Genomic DNA, 19,394 nt, shown 5'->3' with positions numbered 1-19,394 from the left:
TTGATGACCAATAGCAGGGATAGGAGGGGTGGCACCCCTTCCACCTCGCTCTTATCCCTTCAGGGGGATTGTGGGTGTCTTGGACAACCGCGATCCCCCTTATATTCCGGGTCACCATAGACCCGTATGACCCGGAATCGGCGCAAATCACAAGTGTGAATTCACCTGCGATTTGCGTTGATCGCCCACATGGGGGGGGTCTGATGACACCCCTGGGCATTTGCGCGGGGTGCCTGCTGATTGATATCAGCAGTCACCCCAGTCCGGTCTCTGCCCAGCGCGAGGCAGGGACCGAAATTCCCATGGACGTACGCGTACGTCCTTGGTCCTTATGTGGTTAAATGGTCCACCTCTGTTATCAAATACTTGGGAGTGTATATCACTTCCAAATACTCCACTCTTTACTATCTATCTTCCTCTTTTCTGTGAACTCAGAGCACTGCTTGAGAAATGGAAGTCGCAGTATATTTCTTTTTTCGGTCAAATTGCGGCGGTTAAAATGACACTTTTACCTAAATTATTGTATTTTTTTGAAACGCTGCCAACTTGAGTGCTCCTGTCCACTCTCCGCTCCATTCAATCTGCCATCTTTGGCTTCATCTGGCATGGGAAGAGGCATCGCCTACCTATGTCGGTCATGATGGCTGGGTCCTATGTCCTTCTCTAGATACGTTTGGGGTTATTGCTCTGGGAAGTTTAAATTATATTCCCCCTCTTCTCCCTTAAGGTCTTTTCTTTACTGTCCTACCTTTTCGGCGGGCATGTCCACCCTTATGGTGCGGGAACGGGGCTCCCGGGGCCTCTTCTGTTGGGCTGATGTTGTAGATCCCTTGTCTCACGCTCTTTTACCCTTTGAACAGCTAGTGTCCCGTTGGGATCCCCCCCTGTCTGAGAGCTTCCACTACCTTCAATTTCGCCATTTTTTGACCTCCACAACTGGCTCTACTGTGGCTTCTCGACCTACTGACTTTGCAAGGTTGTGCCGTGGTGGACCTCAGGTGCGGAGGTCTTCTCTCCGACATCTACTCGCTACTCCTTCAGCCCCCTGATGGAGATCCCTCGTCTCATCGTTATATGGGCTGCTGGGATGAAGCCCTCAACACCTCTCCCACCCTACCTCAGTGGCGTATTATTTGGGAAAGAGCATCTAAGGCATCCATCTGCAAGGCTTATAAGGAAACCCAGTATAAGATGATCATGGGTTGGTACCACACCCCGGAGCTTTTAAATAGATTTAATCCTACTATCCCTCCTCAATGATGGCATTGTGGGGTGGGGTTGGGTACAGTCTTCCATATCTTTTGGTCCTGTCCTCTTCTGGGTGACTATTGGAAGTTGGTGCAGCGCTTGGTCTCGGTCCCACTGGACCCCCGAATATACCTTCTCTACCTTTTCTGCCCTCTCTAAGAAACCTTTCAAACTTTTCATGCACATTACCCTGGCCACCAAAACCTTAAAGGGGTACTCCGCCCCTAGACATCTTATCCCCTATCCAAAGGATAGGGGATAAGATGTCAGATCGCCGGGGTCCCGCTGCTGGGGACCCCGGGGATCGCTGCTGCAGCACCCCGCTATCATTACTGCGCAGAGCGAGATCGCTCTGCACGTAATGACGGGCAATACAGGGGCCGGAGCATTGTTACGTCACGGCTCCGCCCCTCGTGACGTCACGGCCCGCCCCCGTCAATACAAGTCTATGGGAGGGGGCGTGGCGGTCGTCACGCCCCCTGCCATAGACTTGCATTAATGGGACTGGCCGTGATGTCATGAGGGGCGGAGCCATGATGTTACGCTGCTCCAGCCCCTGTATCGCGCGTCATTACGCGCAGAGCTCTGTGCAGTAATGTTGGCGGGGTGCCGCAGCGACGATCCCCGGGGTCCCCAGCAGCGGGACCGCGGCGATCTAACATCTTATCCCCTATCCTTTGGATAGGGGATAAGATGCCAGACGCGGAGTACCCCTTTAATTGCTAAATGTTGGAAGTTCAATAAAAATCTACAGTTAAAAAAAACAAAAACTAATAAGCAATTCAATTTAAGCAGCCCAGTTATTACAAGCAGCAGAAAAGGACATTAAAGAATGACAGGATCAAAAACTGTGAAAAAACTTACAGGTTCATTCAGCGGATTATTATATTATGCATCCTAATAAAGTGTTGAGCTTGAGAAAAGCCTATAATGAGGCCAAAACTTAGCCCAGTACAACTGGGACGATAAGCAAAATATATTATAAGATCTGATCCCACACATGTTTATGATTTCTTTTTGCTATGTTTTCATGTTTCAGTGATTTTATATATTGTGCACAGACAGTTCAGTGATTTGATTGATCCCTGTGTGGTCAACAGGAAACAATATTGTAATGTACTCTTTTTCTATATTAAAGGGGTACTCCACTGGCCAGCCACACCCCTTCCCGTAGACTTGCATTGAGGGGTGTGGTGTGACATCACAAGGGGGCGATCGACTAAAGGTTTCAAACGCTGGCAGGAGGAGTACCCCCTTAAGAAAACAATGCTACAGAGTTTATCTAACACATGGGAAGATTAATCAAAACCTGTAGACAGGAAAAGTGACGCAGGTTCTCAAAGCAACCAAGCAGATGGCTTCTTTTATTTTGTAGGGGGCTTTTTAAAAATAAAAGAAGCATCTGATTTATGAATGATGGTTGCTATGGGCAACTGCTTCACCTTTCCTCTAGACAGGTTTTGAAAACTCTTCCCCACTATCCATTGAACATTCCAACTCAACAATTCCACTCAACAGGAACTCTTGTTTATCGGGTTACCAAGCTCCTGCTGCAACAGCCGATCAGAAGAGATATCCTGATCATGTAACCACTCAGATTCTATGGTCAATGTTGAAAAGGAGACCTTCTCTCATCCTATTGCCTCAAGATTGCATGGGTTACTACGGCATCTGGGGCTCAACAACTGCTTTTTAATTTAATTAAAAAATTTAATAAATAAAAATATAAGTAGATTTGCTGTTTTTTTTGACCAATCTTCAATTGCCCCAATCTCACTGCACTATTAAATGCTAAAATGTATTCAATAAATTACACCTACCCCAAAAGGGTGTCATAAAGTCCAATATAGTGCACTTGTCACATATAGTGCGTATAGTATTTGTCTTTCTTTCATTTCTTACTAAGTTTATTAAACATAAACAAGTTGCATTTACATTGTGATGTACTTACTGGCCACAAGTCTCCTTCCATCTGATAGAATCATTTCACCACTCTCTACTAAGGTTTTTAGAATACACGTGACATTAGTGGGGGCTTTGTCTGCCTCATCAATAATGAGTATATGACCCTTTTTAACAGCTTTAACCTAAACAAAGTAAACAAAAAATGATTACTAACATCTAGTCCTATAACACCATTTCTACAGACCTGCAATATATGTAGCAACTATACATAATATACGGTAGCACTCATGCAAGAATCTACATTAACTGTTAAAGAATCCCTTATTCCGTAAGTGATCATTTGTGATGGTAGTAACTGAAACTAGTCATAAAAGCAATACAGCAGAGGAAATTGAGCATGCTTATTTTCGAATTGCACATTTTTTTCACACCTTGCTCAGAACGTGGGTGACAATTGCACCTTTAATAAACAACACCTACCAGGGGTGAATCTTCGTATACTATTATACCCTCCTTCACAGATGGCTGCAATGTGAGACTCTGCACAGTTGTGTCCCTGCAGGAGAAAACAGATGTAATCATCACTTACAGTCTTTGAATTACTGATTGGAAGGAGTTTCCTAAAACCTGCAACATAAATACTAGTAAAAGGAAATATCAATTGAGGTTTCCCACTAAAATAATTTATCATCTATCCACAGGACAGGTGATAAAAGTGTGATTGCTGGAGGTCCGACTGCTGCGACCACCACCAATCACAAGAACAATGTTTCCAGAGTGCCCCTTGTGATCCCTGCAGCAGTGTGCTTGCATGACCATTGCTCCTATTAATACTATTGCACTCGGAAATCTCCCATATGGAAGTAAGTGGAGCAGTAGTTATGCACACACCCTGCTGCTCTTTTCACAAGGAGCACTTGGGTACATCTGATTCCATTGTCAGTAGGGGTCTTTACCAGGAGCTGGCAGACAGATCAAAGCAGCCTCTTACTTCTAGCAGAATTTACAGTTTAACCCCCTTTAAAAAAATCATAACTTTCAATTTTGCACCTAAAAATCCATATGACGACTAATTTTTTGCGCCACCAATTCTACTTTGTAATGATATCAGTCATTTTACCCAAAAATCTACGGTGAAACGAAAAAAAAAAAAACACTGTACGACAAAATCGAAGAAAAAAACACCATTTTGTAACTTTTGAGGGCTTCCGTTTCTACGCAGCACATTTTTTGGTAAAGATGACACCTTATCATTATTCTGTAGGTCCATACAATTAAAATGATACCCTACTTATATAAGTTTGATTTTGTTGTACTTCCGGAAAAAATCATAACTACCTGCAGGAAAATGTATACATTTAAAATTGTCATCTTCTGACTTCTATAACTTTTTTTTTATTTTTCGGCGTATGGGGTGGTGTGATCTGAAGTTTTTAGCAGTACCATTTTTGTATTGATCGGACTTTTGGATTGCTTTTTGTTCATGATATAAAAAGTAACCAAAAATACGCTATTTTGGAATTTTTTTGTACGTATGCCATTGACCCTGCAGTTTAATTAACGATATCTTTTTATAATTCAGACATTTCCAAACGCGGCAATAGCACATATGTTTCTTTTTATTAAAATATATATATATTTTTTTTTTATCGGAAAAGGGGGGTGATTCTTGCTTTTATTAGGGAAGTGGTTAAATGATCTTTATAAACTTTTTTTTTTTATGTTATAGCTCCCATAGGCGGCTATAACATTACATACACTGATCTTTTACATTGATCATTGTTATCCCATAGGATAACATTGATCAATGATTCTGCCGCTTGACTGCTCATGCCTGGATCTCAGGCACGGAGCAGTCATTTGACAATCAGACACGCAGGAGGAAGGTAGGGGACCCTTTCACTTGGCCCCGCGTTATAGAAACCGAGAGGTGTTCTGAACATTAATAAGGGGGCTTGACGCCATGACCTTGTCACGCGCCCAGATCCCCTCCCCCCCCCATCAGACATCTTATCCCCTATCCTTTGGATGTCTAGGGGCGGAGTACTCCTAAAACTAGATCTTACATAAACTCATCAGTACATTCCTATGGGCATTCTTTGCATAATAAGCAATGTGTAATTTGCAATTCCTCCTGAGACCCAACATACAACATAAATATTGAATGCTTCATGTTTCCAGTCTATTTTTTGGCACGTTGTTCAATAAACAGATGGGGAATGATCGTACACAGCATTTTAGGTTTTAATTCCAAAGAGACTCGTCCATCTGTATTTATATTTGACATTCAATTTAAGACTGTCAGAATACAGACTTGGTTGCCTGCATTTTAAATCTGTTACTTTAATAACAACATGACTGCTCTGTACTGTCTTCCAGCAAGGAAAAGTAGATTTGAATAATTATGAAATCTCTAATAAATATTTCTGATATTTTATACCAGAACTTAGCAGTCTAGCAACCTCTCTCACTTTTTGAACATTCTGACCCACGCAGCCTGAAAATAGCTTTTTACAGAGCAGAAAACCAGGTCTTAAAATATTTCTGTTGTGTGTTTAATCTATCATTTACAAGACACCGTGTAGAAATATTTTATCATTTACAAGACACCGTGTAGTTATATCTACCATTTAAAGGGATGAAGTAAACAAGTACTTACAATATCTACTATATTTTGTTCTACATGTTCGTATTACAAAGTTTAAAATCTAAAAAAAATACATTTATCCCATTTTCCAGCAAAGGACTTAACATTCTTGGGACCTCATTATGTGGATCTAAGAATTTTTTTCTGACTGCATCCTCCATAGATTTCTTTCATACTAAACAGGAAAGCAGCAAATAGTTCCAAAGTCTCTACAATATACAATTGTGCTTTGGGGTACATTCCCACACAGCGTATTTGCTGCGTATTTGCTGCTGCGTATTTTATTTTCTCTGTTGAAGTCAATGGGTAGGAAAATACGCAGCACCAAATACGCAGCAAATACTCAGCAAAATACGCCGTGTGGGAACATACCCTAAAAGTTTTCATACCCTTGGAGAAACCATTTAAATAAAGAAACACGAGTGAGCAGGAATATAGGATTTATATTTAACTGTATCTTATATCAGAATGTAAAATTGTAAAACAAGACATGTCAACAAATAAAAAAAATATGAAATCCTTGTTCAATAGTCAGCATATAGCTGCAGACAAGGCTAAACATTTAAGAGTATGCAAACTTTTGATCAGGATCATTTGGGTGATATGTGTTAGCAATATGATTTAAATAGGAACAAACCAACTATATGATAATAAATGTTAATATGATCACTATCCTTAAAATAAAATATAGTATTTTGAAATAATTAAATCAAAGTAAAAAATTCACAACTTTTGAACACAACACAGGAAACTAAGGTTATATGGTAGGTGATTGCTCATAATTCAAAACCTACATTGTCCAGCCATATTATTCAGGCTATGTTCACAGGGTAAAAAACTAATGCAGAAAAATATATAAGTGCTTTAACCACTTAGAGCGTCTAACCACTTAGACCTAGAGCGTACCTGTACGCTCGTGGGAATTTCGGTCCCCGCCATGTGCCGGGAGGGGACCGGACCGGGATGACTGCTGATAACTATCAGCAGACACCCAGTGCAAACCCCTGGGGGGTCCTGAGACTCCCCCATGTCGGTTAAAATCGCAGGTAAATTAAGACCAGTGATTTGCCGCGATTCCGGGTCAAATCGGGTCTCTGGTGACCTGGAGACCCGGTACCCAGCAGGAGTGAGGTGGCACGGGTGCCACCTCACGATCACCTGATTGATTGGTCGGAACGACCGACCAATCACTGACCTGCAGGGCGGTGATCGGGGAAGCGAACGGGGCCTTCTACGTCTCCCTGGGCGGGCAGGGGACCCCTCAGGCGCGGCGGTGGTCCCGGCAGCAGGAGCGGTGGCAGCAGCAGCGGCGGTTCCGGCGGCAGGATACAGCAGGAGGTGAGGCCTGTTCACCTCCTGCTGGTGCTTAGCAACAACTCTCAGGATGCAAAGCCAAAGGGCACGCTGGGAGTTGTAGTTTTGCAACAGCTGGAGGTCCAACTACAACTCCCAGCATGCCCTTTGGTAGTCTGTGCATGCTGGGGGTCGTAGTTGTGCACCAGCTGGAGGCACATTTTTTTCTATGAAAATGTGTGCATCAAGCTGTTGCATAGTTACAACTCCCAGCATGCACAGACTACCAAAGGGCATGCTGGGGGTTGGAGCAGTGTGCCTCCAGCTGTTGCAAAACTACAACTCTCAGCATGCCCTTTGACTGTCAATGCATGCTGAGTGTTGCAGTTTTTTAACAGTTGGAGACACATTGGTTGTGAAACAGAGTTTGTGTCCTAACTCAGTGTTTCGCAACCAGGGTGCCTCCAGCTGTTGCAAAAATACAACTCAGCATGCACTGAGAGACTCTACATGCTGGGAGTTCTAGTTTTGCAACAGCTGGAGGCACACTGGTTGCGAAACAGTTAAGTAACAAACACTGTGTTGTGCAACCAATGTGCCTCCAGCTGTTGCATAATTACAACTCCCAGCATGCATGGTCTGTCAGTGCATGCTGGGAGTTGTAGTTTTGCAACAGCTGAAGGTTTGCCCCAACCCCCATGTGAATGTAGAGGGTACATTCACACGAGCGGGGGTTTACAGCAAGTTTTCTGCTGCAAGTTTGAGATGCGGTAAATTTTCCAAACACCCATAGTGCCAGAACAGTGACCCCCCCACATATGACCCCATTTTGGAAACTACGCCCCTCATAGAATTTAATAAGGGGTGCTTTTAGCATTAACACCCCACAGGTGTCTGACAGATTTTTGGAGCAGTGGTCTGTGAAAATGAAAAATAAAATTTTTCATTTGCACAGCCCACTGTTCCAAAAATCTGTCAAACGCCAGTGGGGTGTAAATGCTCACTGCACCCCTTATGAAATTCTGTGATCGGTGTAGTTTCCAAAATGGGGTCACATGTGGGAAGTCCACTGTTCTGGCAGCATGGGGGGCTTTGCGTTGTAAATGCACATGGCCCCCAACTTCCATACCAACCAAATTCTCTCTCCAAAAGCTCAATGGTGCTCCTTCTCTTCTGAGCATTGGCGTTCGCCCGCAGAGCACTTTACAACCACATATGGGGTATTTCCATACTCAGAAGAAATGGAGTTACACATTTTGGGAGGCTTTTTCTTCTATTACCCCTTGTGAAAATGAAAAATTTGGGGTAACACCAGCATTTTATTGAAAAAAATCAAATTTTTCAAACACCTGTGGGGTGTTAAGCCTCACTGTACCCCTTGTTATGTGTCTTGAGGGGTGTAGTTTCCAAACTAGTAGGGATCGACCGATATTGATTTTTTAGGGCCGATACCGATAATCAGTGAACTTTGGGGCTGATAGCCGATAACTTATACCGATATTCCGGTATAAGTAATCAGCAATCCCCCCCGCCCGCAGAAGCCGCTGCAGATCAATGATTTAAAGCAGGCGTTTTAAATCAATGAACTGCAGTGGCTTTTGCGGGGCCAGAGACGGCTGCCGCCACCAGCTTCTCTCCCCCTGCCTGTCCTGGGGTCCTTCCTAGTCCAAGCACCACCGCCACTGCCCCCCCCCCCGCCCGGGCTATCTTCTGGCCAGAGACCGCTGCCGCCCGCTTCTCTCCCCCTGCCGGTCCTGAGTCCAACCACTGCCGCAGGCCCATTGCCTCCCCCATCCCTGGTTTTATAATTACATGTTCCCGGGGTCCGCACTACTTCTGGCTCCTGCGGCATCCTGAGCTGTCACTGTGCGCACTGACAGTGACGTCGCAATAGCGCAGGACGCCGCAGGAGCCAGAAGTAGCGCAGACCCCATGAACAGGTAATTATAAAACCGGGGATGGGGGAGGCAATGGGGCAGTGGCAGCGGCGGTCTCTGGCCATGGGCGGGGCGGGGGTGTGGCATTATCGCATTGTAATTGCCGATACAGATAATGTCCAAAATCGTTAATATCGGCCAAACCAATAATCGGTCGATGCCTACAAAATAGTATGCCATGTGTTTTTTTTTTTTGCTGTTCTGGCACCATAGGGGCTTCCTAAATGCGACATGCCCCCCAAAAAACATTTCAGCACTTGACGTCCACACATGAGGTATTTCCATACTCAGAAGAGATGGGGTTACATATTTGGGGGGCCATCTTCTCCTATTACCCCTTGTAAAAATTTAAAATTTGGGGGAAACCAGCATCTTAGTGAAAAAAAAATTTCATTTACACAGCTGACTTTAACAAAAAGTCATCAAACACCTGTGGGGCGTTAAAGGGGTACTCCGCCCCTAGCATCTTGTCCCCTATCCAAAGGATAGGGGATAAGATGTCAGATCGTGGGGGTCCTGCCGCTGGGGACCCCTGGGATCTCCGCTACAGCACCACGCTTTCATTACTGCACAGAGCAAACTCGCTCTGTGCGTAATGACCGGCGATACAGGGGCCGGAGAATCGCGACGTCATGGCACTGCCCACTCGTGACATCACGGCACGCCCCCTTAAAGCAAGTCTATAGGTGGCCATCACACCCCCTCCCATAGACTTGTATTGAGGGGGCGGTGCACGATGCTCCAGCCCCTGTATCACCGGTCATTACGCACAGATCGAGTTTGCTCTGTGTAGTAATGAAAGCGGGGTGCTGCAGCGGAGATCCCGGGGGTCCCCAGCGGCGGGACCCCTGGGATCTGACATCTTATCCCATATCCTTTGGAAATGGGATAAGGTGCTAGGGGTGTAGTACCCAGTTAAGACTCACTGTACCCCTTGTTACCTTCCTTGAGGGGTGAAGTTTCCAAAATAATATTCCATGTTGTTTTTTTTTGCTGTTCTGGCACCATAGGGGCTTCCTAAATGTGACAAGCCCCCCAAAAACCATTTCAGAAAAACTCACTCTGCAAAATCCCATTTTCGCTCCTTCCCTTCTGAGGCCTCTACTGCGCCCGCCGAACACTTAACATACACAAGGTATTTCCTTACTCGAGAGAAATTGGGTTACAAATTTTGGGGGTTTTTCCTCCTTTTACCCCTAGTAAAATTTCAAAAACTGGGTCTACAAGAACATACAAGAAGATTTTTAATTTTCTCCTTCAATTTGCTGCTGTTCCTGTGAAACACCTAAAGGGTTAACACACTTTCTGAATGTCATTTTTTAATACTTTGAGGGGTGAAGTTTTTATAATGGGGTCATTTATGGGATATTTCTAATATCAAAGCCCTTTAAATCCACTTCAAAACTGAACTGGTCTCTGAAAAATTCAGATTTTGAAAATTTTGTGAAAAACTGGAAAATTGCTGCTGAACTTTGAAGCCCTCTGATGTCATCCAAAAGAAAAAACATGTCAACTTTATGATAAAAATATAAAGTAGACATATTGTATATGTGAATCAATATATAATGTATTTGTTATGTCTACTTTCCTTATAAGCAGAGAGTTTCAAAGTAAAAAAATGCAAAATTTTCATCAAATTTTTGTCGACAAAAATTTACCACTGACAAAGTATAATGTCACAAAAAAACATTCTCACAATCAGAACTAATTCCAGAGTTGTTAATGCTTAAAGTGACAGTGGTCAGATGTGCAAAAAATGCCCGGGTCCTTAAGGTGAAATGGTCTGGGTCTTTAAGGGGTTAAGGAAAAAGGTAAATAAAGATATTAGATTCATATTTTCATTTGCAAGTGTTAATTTGAAGCTCACTGAAGTGAATATTTGAGTTTGTTATGCAGCCCAATAGAACACACAAAATCAACATAAAATAAATAACAAGCCATATCTTTTTATATTCATTTCAAAGTAAATCAAAGAGAAATGCATTACAGGAATAAACATGGTGTATTTGGAAGAGTGATACAAACATTTTATGTTTCAACATACACCATGTGAACACAGCACAAACCACAGGGAAAAAGAATAACATTGGTTATCTTGTTACAATGGTACCTGTCAAAGGGTGGTATAGATAGTAATATGCAGCAAATAAACAGCCAATTTTAGTAATTGATGAACAGAATGTAGGCAAAATGGGCAAGTGTAAGGATCTGGATGCAGTTAAATCAATCATTCTTGACTCCAGATGTGGCAGTCAACATATTTTAAGTAATCTATGATTGTATTCTCACCTATAGGGAATCAACACGGTAAAGGAGGAGAGCATATTTAAAAGAAGATGTAGAGCGTAGTGGATGCATGGAATAGCCTTCCTGCAGAAGTGGTCGCCGCAAATACAGTGAAGGAGTTTAAACATGCATGGGATAAGCATAAGGCTATCCTTCATATAAGACAGGGCCAGGGACTATTGATAGGATTCAGATTATTGCGCAGACAAGATGGGCCAAATGGTTCTTATCTGCCGACACATTCTATGTTTCTCACCTATGCCAATGGTTCTGTTGGGGCTTCTGTCAAATTTTCAAGAATAGAGTGCAATGTAGAGTTACTAGACTGAAATCCACCTATTCCCACATTAGTGTAGCAGACTTTCTTTACATTTGCTCTAACTCTTCTATGTTTCTTCTATGCTGGCAAAGTACGTACAGAATATACATTGTCTAAATACATCACCAGCTCAGCAAGCAAGGACAGAGAGGAAAAACTAGAAGAGGGAAGAAAAAGTTCCAAAATCTGCAGATTACACACAACATTTCAGAATGTTCTACATAACATAAGCATGTAAAGATGCCAAGGAAATGTTAGTAATTTCTTTCTGCAAAACATTAAGATAACTACAGTAACCCCCCGACATGCGATGGCCCCGACATAGGATCTAGTCAACATACGATGGCCTCTCAGAGGCCATCGCAAGTCGATGTCAGCATCGACATACGATGCTTTTATATGTCGGGGCCATCGCATTAACTGCTAGCCGACAGTGCAAAATGCTTAAGCTGCTGTCGGATAGCAGTTTAAGCATCCCGGACAGGTTCACTTGCCTATTCCCGCTGCTCCTCCGGCGTCTTCTGCATCTTCTCCAGGGTCCGGCCCTCGCTTTCCGGCGTTGTTATTACGTCGCTACGCACGCCATGCCGGCGCAGCAACGTAATAACGTCACCAGAAAGCGAGGCCCGGACACTGGAGAAGATGCGGAAGAAGCCGGAGGATCCCGAAGACGACGCCGGAGCAGCGGGACAGCATCGGGAGCCCCTGGGACAGCATCGGGAGCGGTGAGGACTCGGTCCGGAACGGCGGGGACAGGCGAGTATTAAATGCACTTTTTACATTGCACGAATCCCTCAACATACGATGGATTTGACAAACGATGGGTCGTTTGGAACGAATTACCATCGTATGTTGAGGGACCACTGTATTTACTTTTAAAGAGTACCTGTCACTAAATAAAACTTTTAATATACAAATTAAAATACACTCATTTTTAAAATTATCAACATAAATATGTTTAAAATGGCTCTGTTCTGTTCCCTGCTGAAATTAAAACAGTGAGTTTGGTCTCCTCCTGGCCTGGCAGGAGACCAAACTCAGGTAGTGCTTCTCTGGACTGAGCTTGATTGACAGCTGCACAGAGCCTCACTGAAAGATGCACAGAGCCTCATTGACAGCTGCACAGAGCCTGATGTATTCTATTCATCGCAGCAACGTAACCATGTGAGGGTGGAAGTGGTCCCTCAGCAGGCTTCAGTGATGTCATGCCTACTGGAAAATGCCCACTTTCTCCTGCTGGGAGTGAGCAAGAAGAACGGTAAGATACTGTGAAATTTTTTTAAGGGTAGGAGGAGTGTTAGGAGTAGTTAGGGAACATAGCCTGAGTTAGTTTAGAAAAGTTTATTTGGTTACTTTTCTTAACATACCAGAAAAGTCATTATGATGCCTAATAAAGCATCTAATTAATCTTAATTAATCTTATAAAATACCCATTTAGATGTAATTATAATTTTCCTGGGAATGACACTGTACATAAAGGATGAGCTCACACAATTGCTGTAAAAATAGCGATTTAACTGTAAACACAGCCAAATCTGATCTGATGTAAATTAATTGAGGATAGGACCTGTAAATCTTAATTTGCAACACTTTCCTCTACAGAGTAAGGAATGAGCAAAAAAATGAAAAGATTTCAAGGTTTTGAAGGGCTCTATTTTCCTGACAGACAAAGAATTTTAAAAGCTTAAAATATTCCTGAACCTAATATAGCCAGATTGTCACTGGAGATATTTTCCTTCTTTTTTTCCCATCTAAAGTTGTCGTTCATTTTATAGTCTGGAAATTACCACTGTTATGGGAAACAGCATACATTTATTTTAATAGAGACTTCCCAAATGTGTTTTGAAATAAAGTACTATTTCCACATCAACTGATAAATTCATTTTCTACGTCTCCTCAGCTATTCCTTCTACAAAAGCAACATTTCTGTAATGCGTGTTTTATAAAAAAAAGATCTCTGAAATGACATCTCCGGTAACAGTAAGCAATATGGTGGCTAGCTTTATCACATAGGAAATGCATAATACACTTCTTGCATTGTTGATATCCTATATTACATGTTAGGGGGCATTCACATCAAATTTTTTGCCTCCATGTTTCGCAATATTGTGTCTTCATTTGCACTGCAAGACAACTGCTCTAAGGGATCAGGTTTTGTGCCTCTGTGGCATTGATCTCTCAAGAGAAGCTCAAAATGGTGAGACCATGTTTTTTCAGTGTGAGCAAAAAGTCAAATATCTACTTTCGGATCACTGGATTGAATGGGGTCCCCGCCGCTCTGAGCATGGATACGTTGGCAGAAGATTTTGAGCTTTCCTTGATGGATCTGTGCCATGGAAGCACAAAAAGTGATCCCTTAGAGTGGTTGTCTTGGAATACAAATATTGGTTATAAAAATGTCAGACTAACTTTACATCTCCTGCCACACCCTTGCTGATCACTGGTTCCCGATCCCTTCGAAACAGAAGGAAAAGTGCTCAGCCAAATCACAGGCTAAGGTGAGTAACTACAGCAGCTTGTGATTGGCTGGGCGGACACTCCCTGTGAGTTCAAACAGGGACCTAAACGTGGAGATCAGCAGTGAAGGGAAGAGTGGTGGAGCAGTGAGGTGAGTTGAGTTTTTTAAATTTCAATCAAGCATAGACACAAATGATATACAATTAAACCTCTATGAGAAGACCACCTAAAATGGCATTATAAAGTCGTCTTCAAGGGGTGGTCTTCTCAAAGAGTGGTAATTTCACATGTAACAATTGTACAGTCATGGCCGTAAATGTTGCCACCCCTGAAATTTTTCAAGAAAATTAAGTATTTCTCATTGCAATAACATGTTTTGCAATACACATGTTTATTCCCTTTGTATGTATTGGAACTAAACCAAAAAAGGAGGAAAAAAAGCAAATTGAACATGATGTCACACCAAACTCCAAAAATAGGGCTGGACAAAATTATTGGCACCCTTAAAGGGGTATTCCAGGAAAAAACATTTTTTTTTTATATATCAACTGGTTCCAGAAAGTTAAACAGACTTGTAAATTACTTCTATTAAAAAATCATAATCCTTTCAGTACTTATGAGCTTCTGAAGTTAAGGTTGTTCTTTTCTATCTAAGTAATCTCTTATCTAAGTTTTTTCCTGGATAACCCCTTTAACTTAATATTTGGTTGCACACCCTTTGGAAAAAAGAACTGAAATCAGTTTCTTTCTATAACCATCAATAAGCTTCTTACACCTCTCAGCCGGAATGTTGGACCACTCTTCCTTTGCAAACTGCTCCAGGTCTCTCTTATTGGAAGGCGCCTTTTCCAAACAGCAATCTCTCCAAAGGTGTTCAATGGGATTTAGATCTGGACTCATTGCTGGCCACTTCAGAACTCTCCAGCGCTTTGTTGCAATTCATTTCTGGGTGCTTTTTGAAATATGTTTGGCATTGTCCAGCTGGAAGACCCAAGATCTCGGACGCAAACCTAGCTTTCTGACACTGGGCTGTACAGTGCGACCCAAAATCAATTGGTAATCCTTAGATTTCATGATGCCTTGTACACATTCAAGGCACCCAGTGACAGAGGCAGCAAATTAACCCCAAAACATAATTGAGCCACCACCATATTTCACTGTAGGTACTGTGTTCTTTTCTTTGTAGGCCTGATTCTGTTTTCGATAAACAGTTAAATGATGTGCTTTACTAAAAAGCTCTATCTTGGTCTCATCTGTCCACAAGATGTTTTCCCAGAAGGATTTTGGCTTACTCAAGTTCATTTTGGCACGGATCGACGGATAGCTCGTGCTGACACTGATGGAACTTTGGAACTTGTTTGGGGCTGCTTATCCACCGTCCGGACTATCCTGTATTGACACCTTTCATAAATTTTTCATTTCCGTCCACGCCCAGGGAGATTAGCTACAGTGCCAAGGGTTGCAAACTTCTTGAAAATGTTGCGCACTGTGGACAAAGACAAACCTAGATCTCTGGAGATGGACTTGTAACCTTGAAATTGTTGATATTTTTCCACAGTTTTGGATCTTCTCTTTCTGTTGTCCATGTTTAGTGTGGCACACAGACACACAATGCAAAGACTAAGTGAACTTTTCTCATTTTTATCTGCTTTCAGGTGTGATTTTTATATTGCCCACACCTGTTACTTGCCCCAGGTGAGTTTGGTGTGACATTATGTTATATTAGTTTTTTCCCCTCCATTTTTTGGTTTAGTTACAATACACACAAAGGGAATAAACACGTGAATAGCAAAACATGCGTTACTGCAATCCTTTTCTGTGTGAAATACTTAATTTTCTTGAAAAATTTCAGGGGTTCCAACATTTACGGCCATGACTATATCTGAAATTTTGCATCAAATCCTAACATGCAAACTCACTATAAAGCTGCAAACACAATTTCCAGCATTTGTTTAATGTCAGATGTCAATCTAAGCTATAGTAAAAAGAAAACCAATGATGTCCTGAATGAATTACTCTACCACTTTAGAATGACACATTCATTAAAGGTAATTGCTGCAAAAACACATTAGTGCTCAAAGGGTTATTGCTAAATGGTCTCATTTTATAATTGAATTAACTAGATTTGGTAATGATGCTCCTCTGGAAGAAAGTAACATTTACATCTCAAGAATAAATCTAATTTCATTTGAGAGTGAATGATAAAAAGCTTATTCACTTATCATTTGACTTCCAAAGATCTGAAAAAGACCATTTATAATTATAATTTTAAAACCAGATGTCACCAAATGCAAAGTGGGGAAGAGTTAAGTACAACAAAGATGACACAGTGATAGCAGTCCCTTCCCTCTTGTGTCCAGGATTTATGGTGTGCACAGAATATATATATATATATATATATATATATATATATATATATATATATATATTTAGTGTATATATAGAATCATTTATTTGTTAAAGCCAGGATCTAAAATATCTTTGTTGTTAGACTGTAAGTATTATGGCATACAAATAAGGTAGGGAGCTTATGAAGTTAGAAAGGGGTCTATGTCTTGTGAGCTACTCTGACTTATTATTAGGTCAGTGATCACCTGCAGAAGTATTATAATACATAATAGTACATAACACATAATAGTACATTAAAGGGGTACTCTTTTTTTTTTTTTTTAAATCAACTGGTGCCAGAAAGTTAAACAGATTTGTAAATTACTTCTATCAAAAAAATCTTAATCCTTCCAGTACTTCTTAGCTGCTGAATACTACAGAGGAAATTATTTTCTTTTTTGGAACACAGAGCTCTCTGCTGACATCTCTGTCCATTTTGAGAACTGTCCAGAGTAGGAGAAAATCCCCATAGCAAATATATTCTGCTCTGGAGAGTTCTTAAAATGGACAGAGATGCCAACAGAGAGCAGTGTGCTCATGATTCAGCAGAGAGCTCTGTGTTCCAAAAAGAAAAGAATTTCCTCTGTAGTATTCAGCAGCTAATAAGTACTGGAAGGATTAAGATTATTTTAATATTAGTAATTTACAAATCTGTTTAACTTTCTGGCACCAGTTGATTTAAAAAAAAAAGTTTTCCACCGGAGTACCTCTTTAATCTTGGTAGGTAAATTTAAACTTTCTGCAAAACTGCTGGATTGGGAGAAACCCCATCCGTGCAGTTCACCTCTTTACTGTGCATTTGCACACATGATCTCTGTACAGTACAGAGCCAGCATCACCATGAAAATGCTTTGGTACCTAACAATGCATCTTGGCTGTCTCTGTAAATTAACCTTTTGTTAATTTAGATTATTTTTTTGCTCATCCTCATTATCCTAAAATAATACATATAATAGATTTAACTTGTTGGGGGGGGGGGACAAAAAAAAAACAATAAAGTTGTGTTGATGCAAAAACTCAAGCAATAATAATAACAATATTAGAGAAAAAAAATTATGAGTGCTGATTAAAATAAAAACTAAAACGGTAATATTTTGGTCAATATTATAAAAATTGGCTGTTCTCTTATGGTAAAAAAATACCTCCTCTTATCAAATACAACTGAGATAATGAGAATTTTTTTTTTAAATCCAGAAAATGATCCTTTCCACTGTGAAAGCCCTTTTCGATCTAAGAAATACTTTTCTTTCCAAAAGCAGCAGCACGAGAAGCAATAAACAAATTATTATGAGCTTAGTATGAAAAGTACTTAGCCTCAAAGATACCAATCTAATTTTGTTTGCTTACATTTCCCTGCTGAGCTGAATGAGGATATTTAGGTAATCCCACGTATTGTTGTCAAAGTCGACGTAAAAAATAATAAAGACTGAGGGACTAAAAATACATATTTTAAGTCATGTAAAAAGAAAGCTAAACACAGCTAAGGTTTTAGGAGACATAGGAATAAATATATACCAACCACACGGTGAGAATTTATATCTGCAAATTATATTTTTCTGAGCACATTAGAAACTACAATATGCGTTTTCTTAGACGTAGGCTATGTTCACACGTTATGGTTTCACAGCATTTTGGTCACAATTTTCCCAAAATCGCGACAAAAAATGGCACAAAAAACAAGGTAAAACAGCTGCATGTGAATTAAGCCTCAGAGTATAGAATTCATTAATATAAAAAACATTAAATTACTGCTAAATGTATTAATATATTAGAGTTTATTTGAGAAAGCGTCTGTAAACAAAGCTCATATCTGCGTCATTGCCAGACTTCAACATACCACACTATTATGTATTGATGATCAACACACACTAAACTATAAACATCCTAAGTTCTCAATAACTTTGTTTTGCAACTTTTCTGTTTAATAGTACTGAAGCAAAGCATTGTTTTTTTTAACAGCAGCTGTTTAAACAGTAAGTATGAAAAAAAAAAAAAAAAATCTAACTTCTACCCCGAATCTAAAACTGATCCCATTTTCTCTCCCATAACAAATAAAACTGTGAAATAAAGAAATCATCTGAGTATGCTAAAGGAGCTCAGCCATGACCTTACTCCTATTCCTCAAAACCTGTATCTGCTCATAGAATTAGTGGCTGTAGCCCGAGAGCGTGACTGTGGTCATCCCTTCTCTGCTCCCTTATAAGACAATGGGGGAGACTCTCAAAAACTACTGTAATTTCTGTTCCAGCGATATTATTCATACCTTTTTTTTTTCTCCTCACATTTTGAAAGAGCTCTTGTGCTGCTTTGAAAATATGAAAATATGTGAAAATTCATTTCTCGCCAGTTTGGCGACAAAACCGCCAATTTTTGAGCCAAATTTTACATCCCAGAAAACTCTGGCGGAAACATCTCACAAAATATTCCATGGTTACTAGTGCCCAGAAAAGTGATAACTGTATAAATATAACATTTCTGAGCTTAAATGCAGGTGCAGTGACCAAGAAAAAAAAAATATTTTTTTAAATAAGATTTTTCAATAATATTAAATTTTTTTAAATAATGACTTAAATAACACCTGTCCCCCCCCCCTCCCCAAAAAAGAAAAAAAAAAGAAAAAAAAAACAAAAACTACAACCATTTCTGTGATTTCTACATTATCAAAAAGCTGGTGTGAAATTTTTTATGTAAACTGGACTCTCACCCCGTTGAAAATATCATGTAAAGCAAACAATTGTTAGCATAAAAGACACTTGACCACAACCTCAAACAGTCACACTCCAAACTCCACTATGCCCAAGACCAAAGAGCTGTCGAAGGACACCAGAAACAAAATTGTAGACCTGTACCAGGCTGGGAAGATTGAATCTGCAATAGGCAAGAAGCCTGGTGTGAAGAAATCAACTGTGGGAGC

The 19,394-nt window shown here is 40.9% G+C and overlaps 1 protein-coding gene across 3 annotated transcripts in view; it reads right to left on the bottom strand.

The window, feature by feature from the left end:
- Window positions 1-19,394, bottom strand: part of VWA8 (von Willebrand factor A domain containing 8) — a 383,619-nt gene that overhangs the window by 188,426 nt on the left and 175,799 nt on the right. For all 3 annotated transcript variants that reach the window (XR_008888496.1, XM_056555457.1, XM_056555456.1), the window contains exons 23-24: window positions 3,634-3,709; window positions 3,200-3,335 (exon numbers count right to left, since the gene is read on the bottom strand). Coding sequence is in view for 2 of the 3 variants with exons in the window: in XM_056555457.1 (XP_056411432.1) it covers window positions 3,200-3,335; window positions 3,634-3,709 (212 nt within the window). In the remaining variant the exon portion in view is untranslated. The remainder of the gene's footprint in view (window positions 1-3,199; window positions 3,336-3,633; window positions 3,710-19,394) is intronic.

The sequence above is a fragment of the Hyla sarda genome, chromosome 2, assembly GCF_029499605.1.
Source record: "Hyla sarda isolate aHylSar1 chromosome 2, aHylSar1.hap1, whole genome shotgun sequence".
Taxonomy (NCBI): Eukaryota; Metazoa; Chordata; class Amphibia; order Anura; family Hylidae; genus Hyla; species Hyla sarda.
Note: the sequence above shows the minus strand (reverse complement) of the source record. Positions and strands in the feature narration are given on the sequence as shown.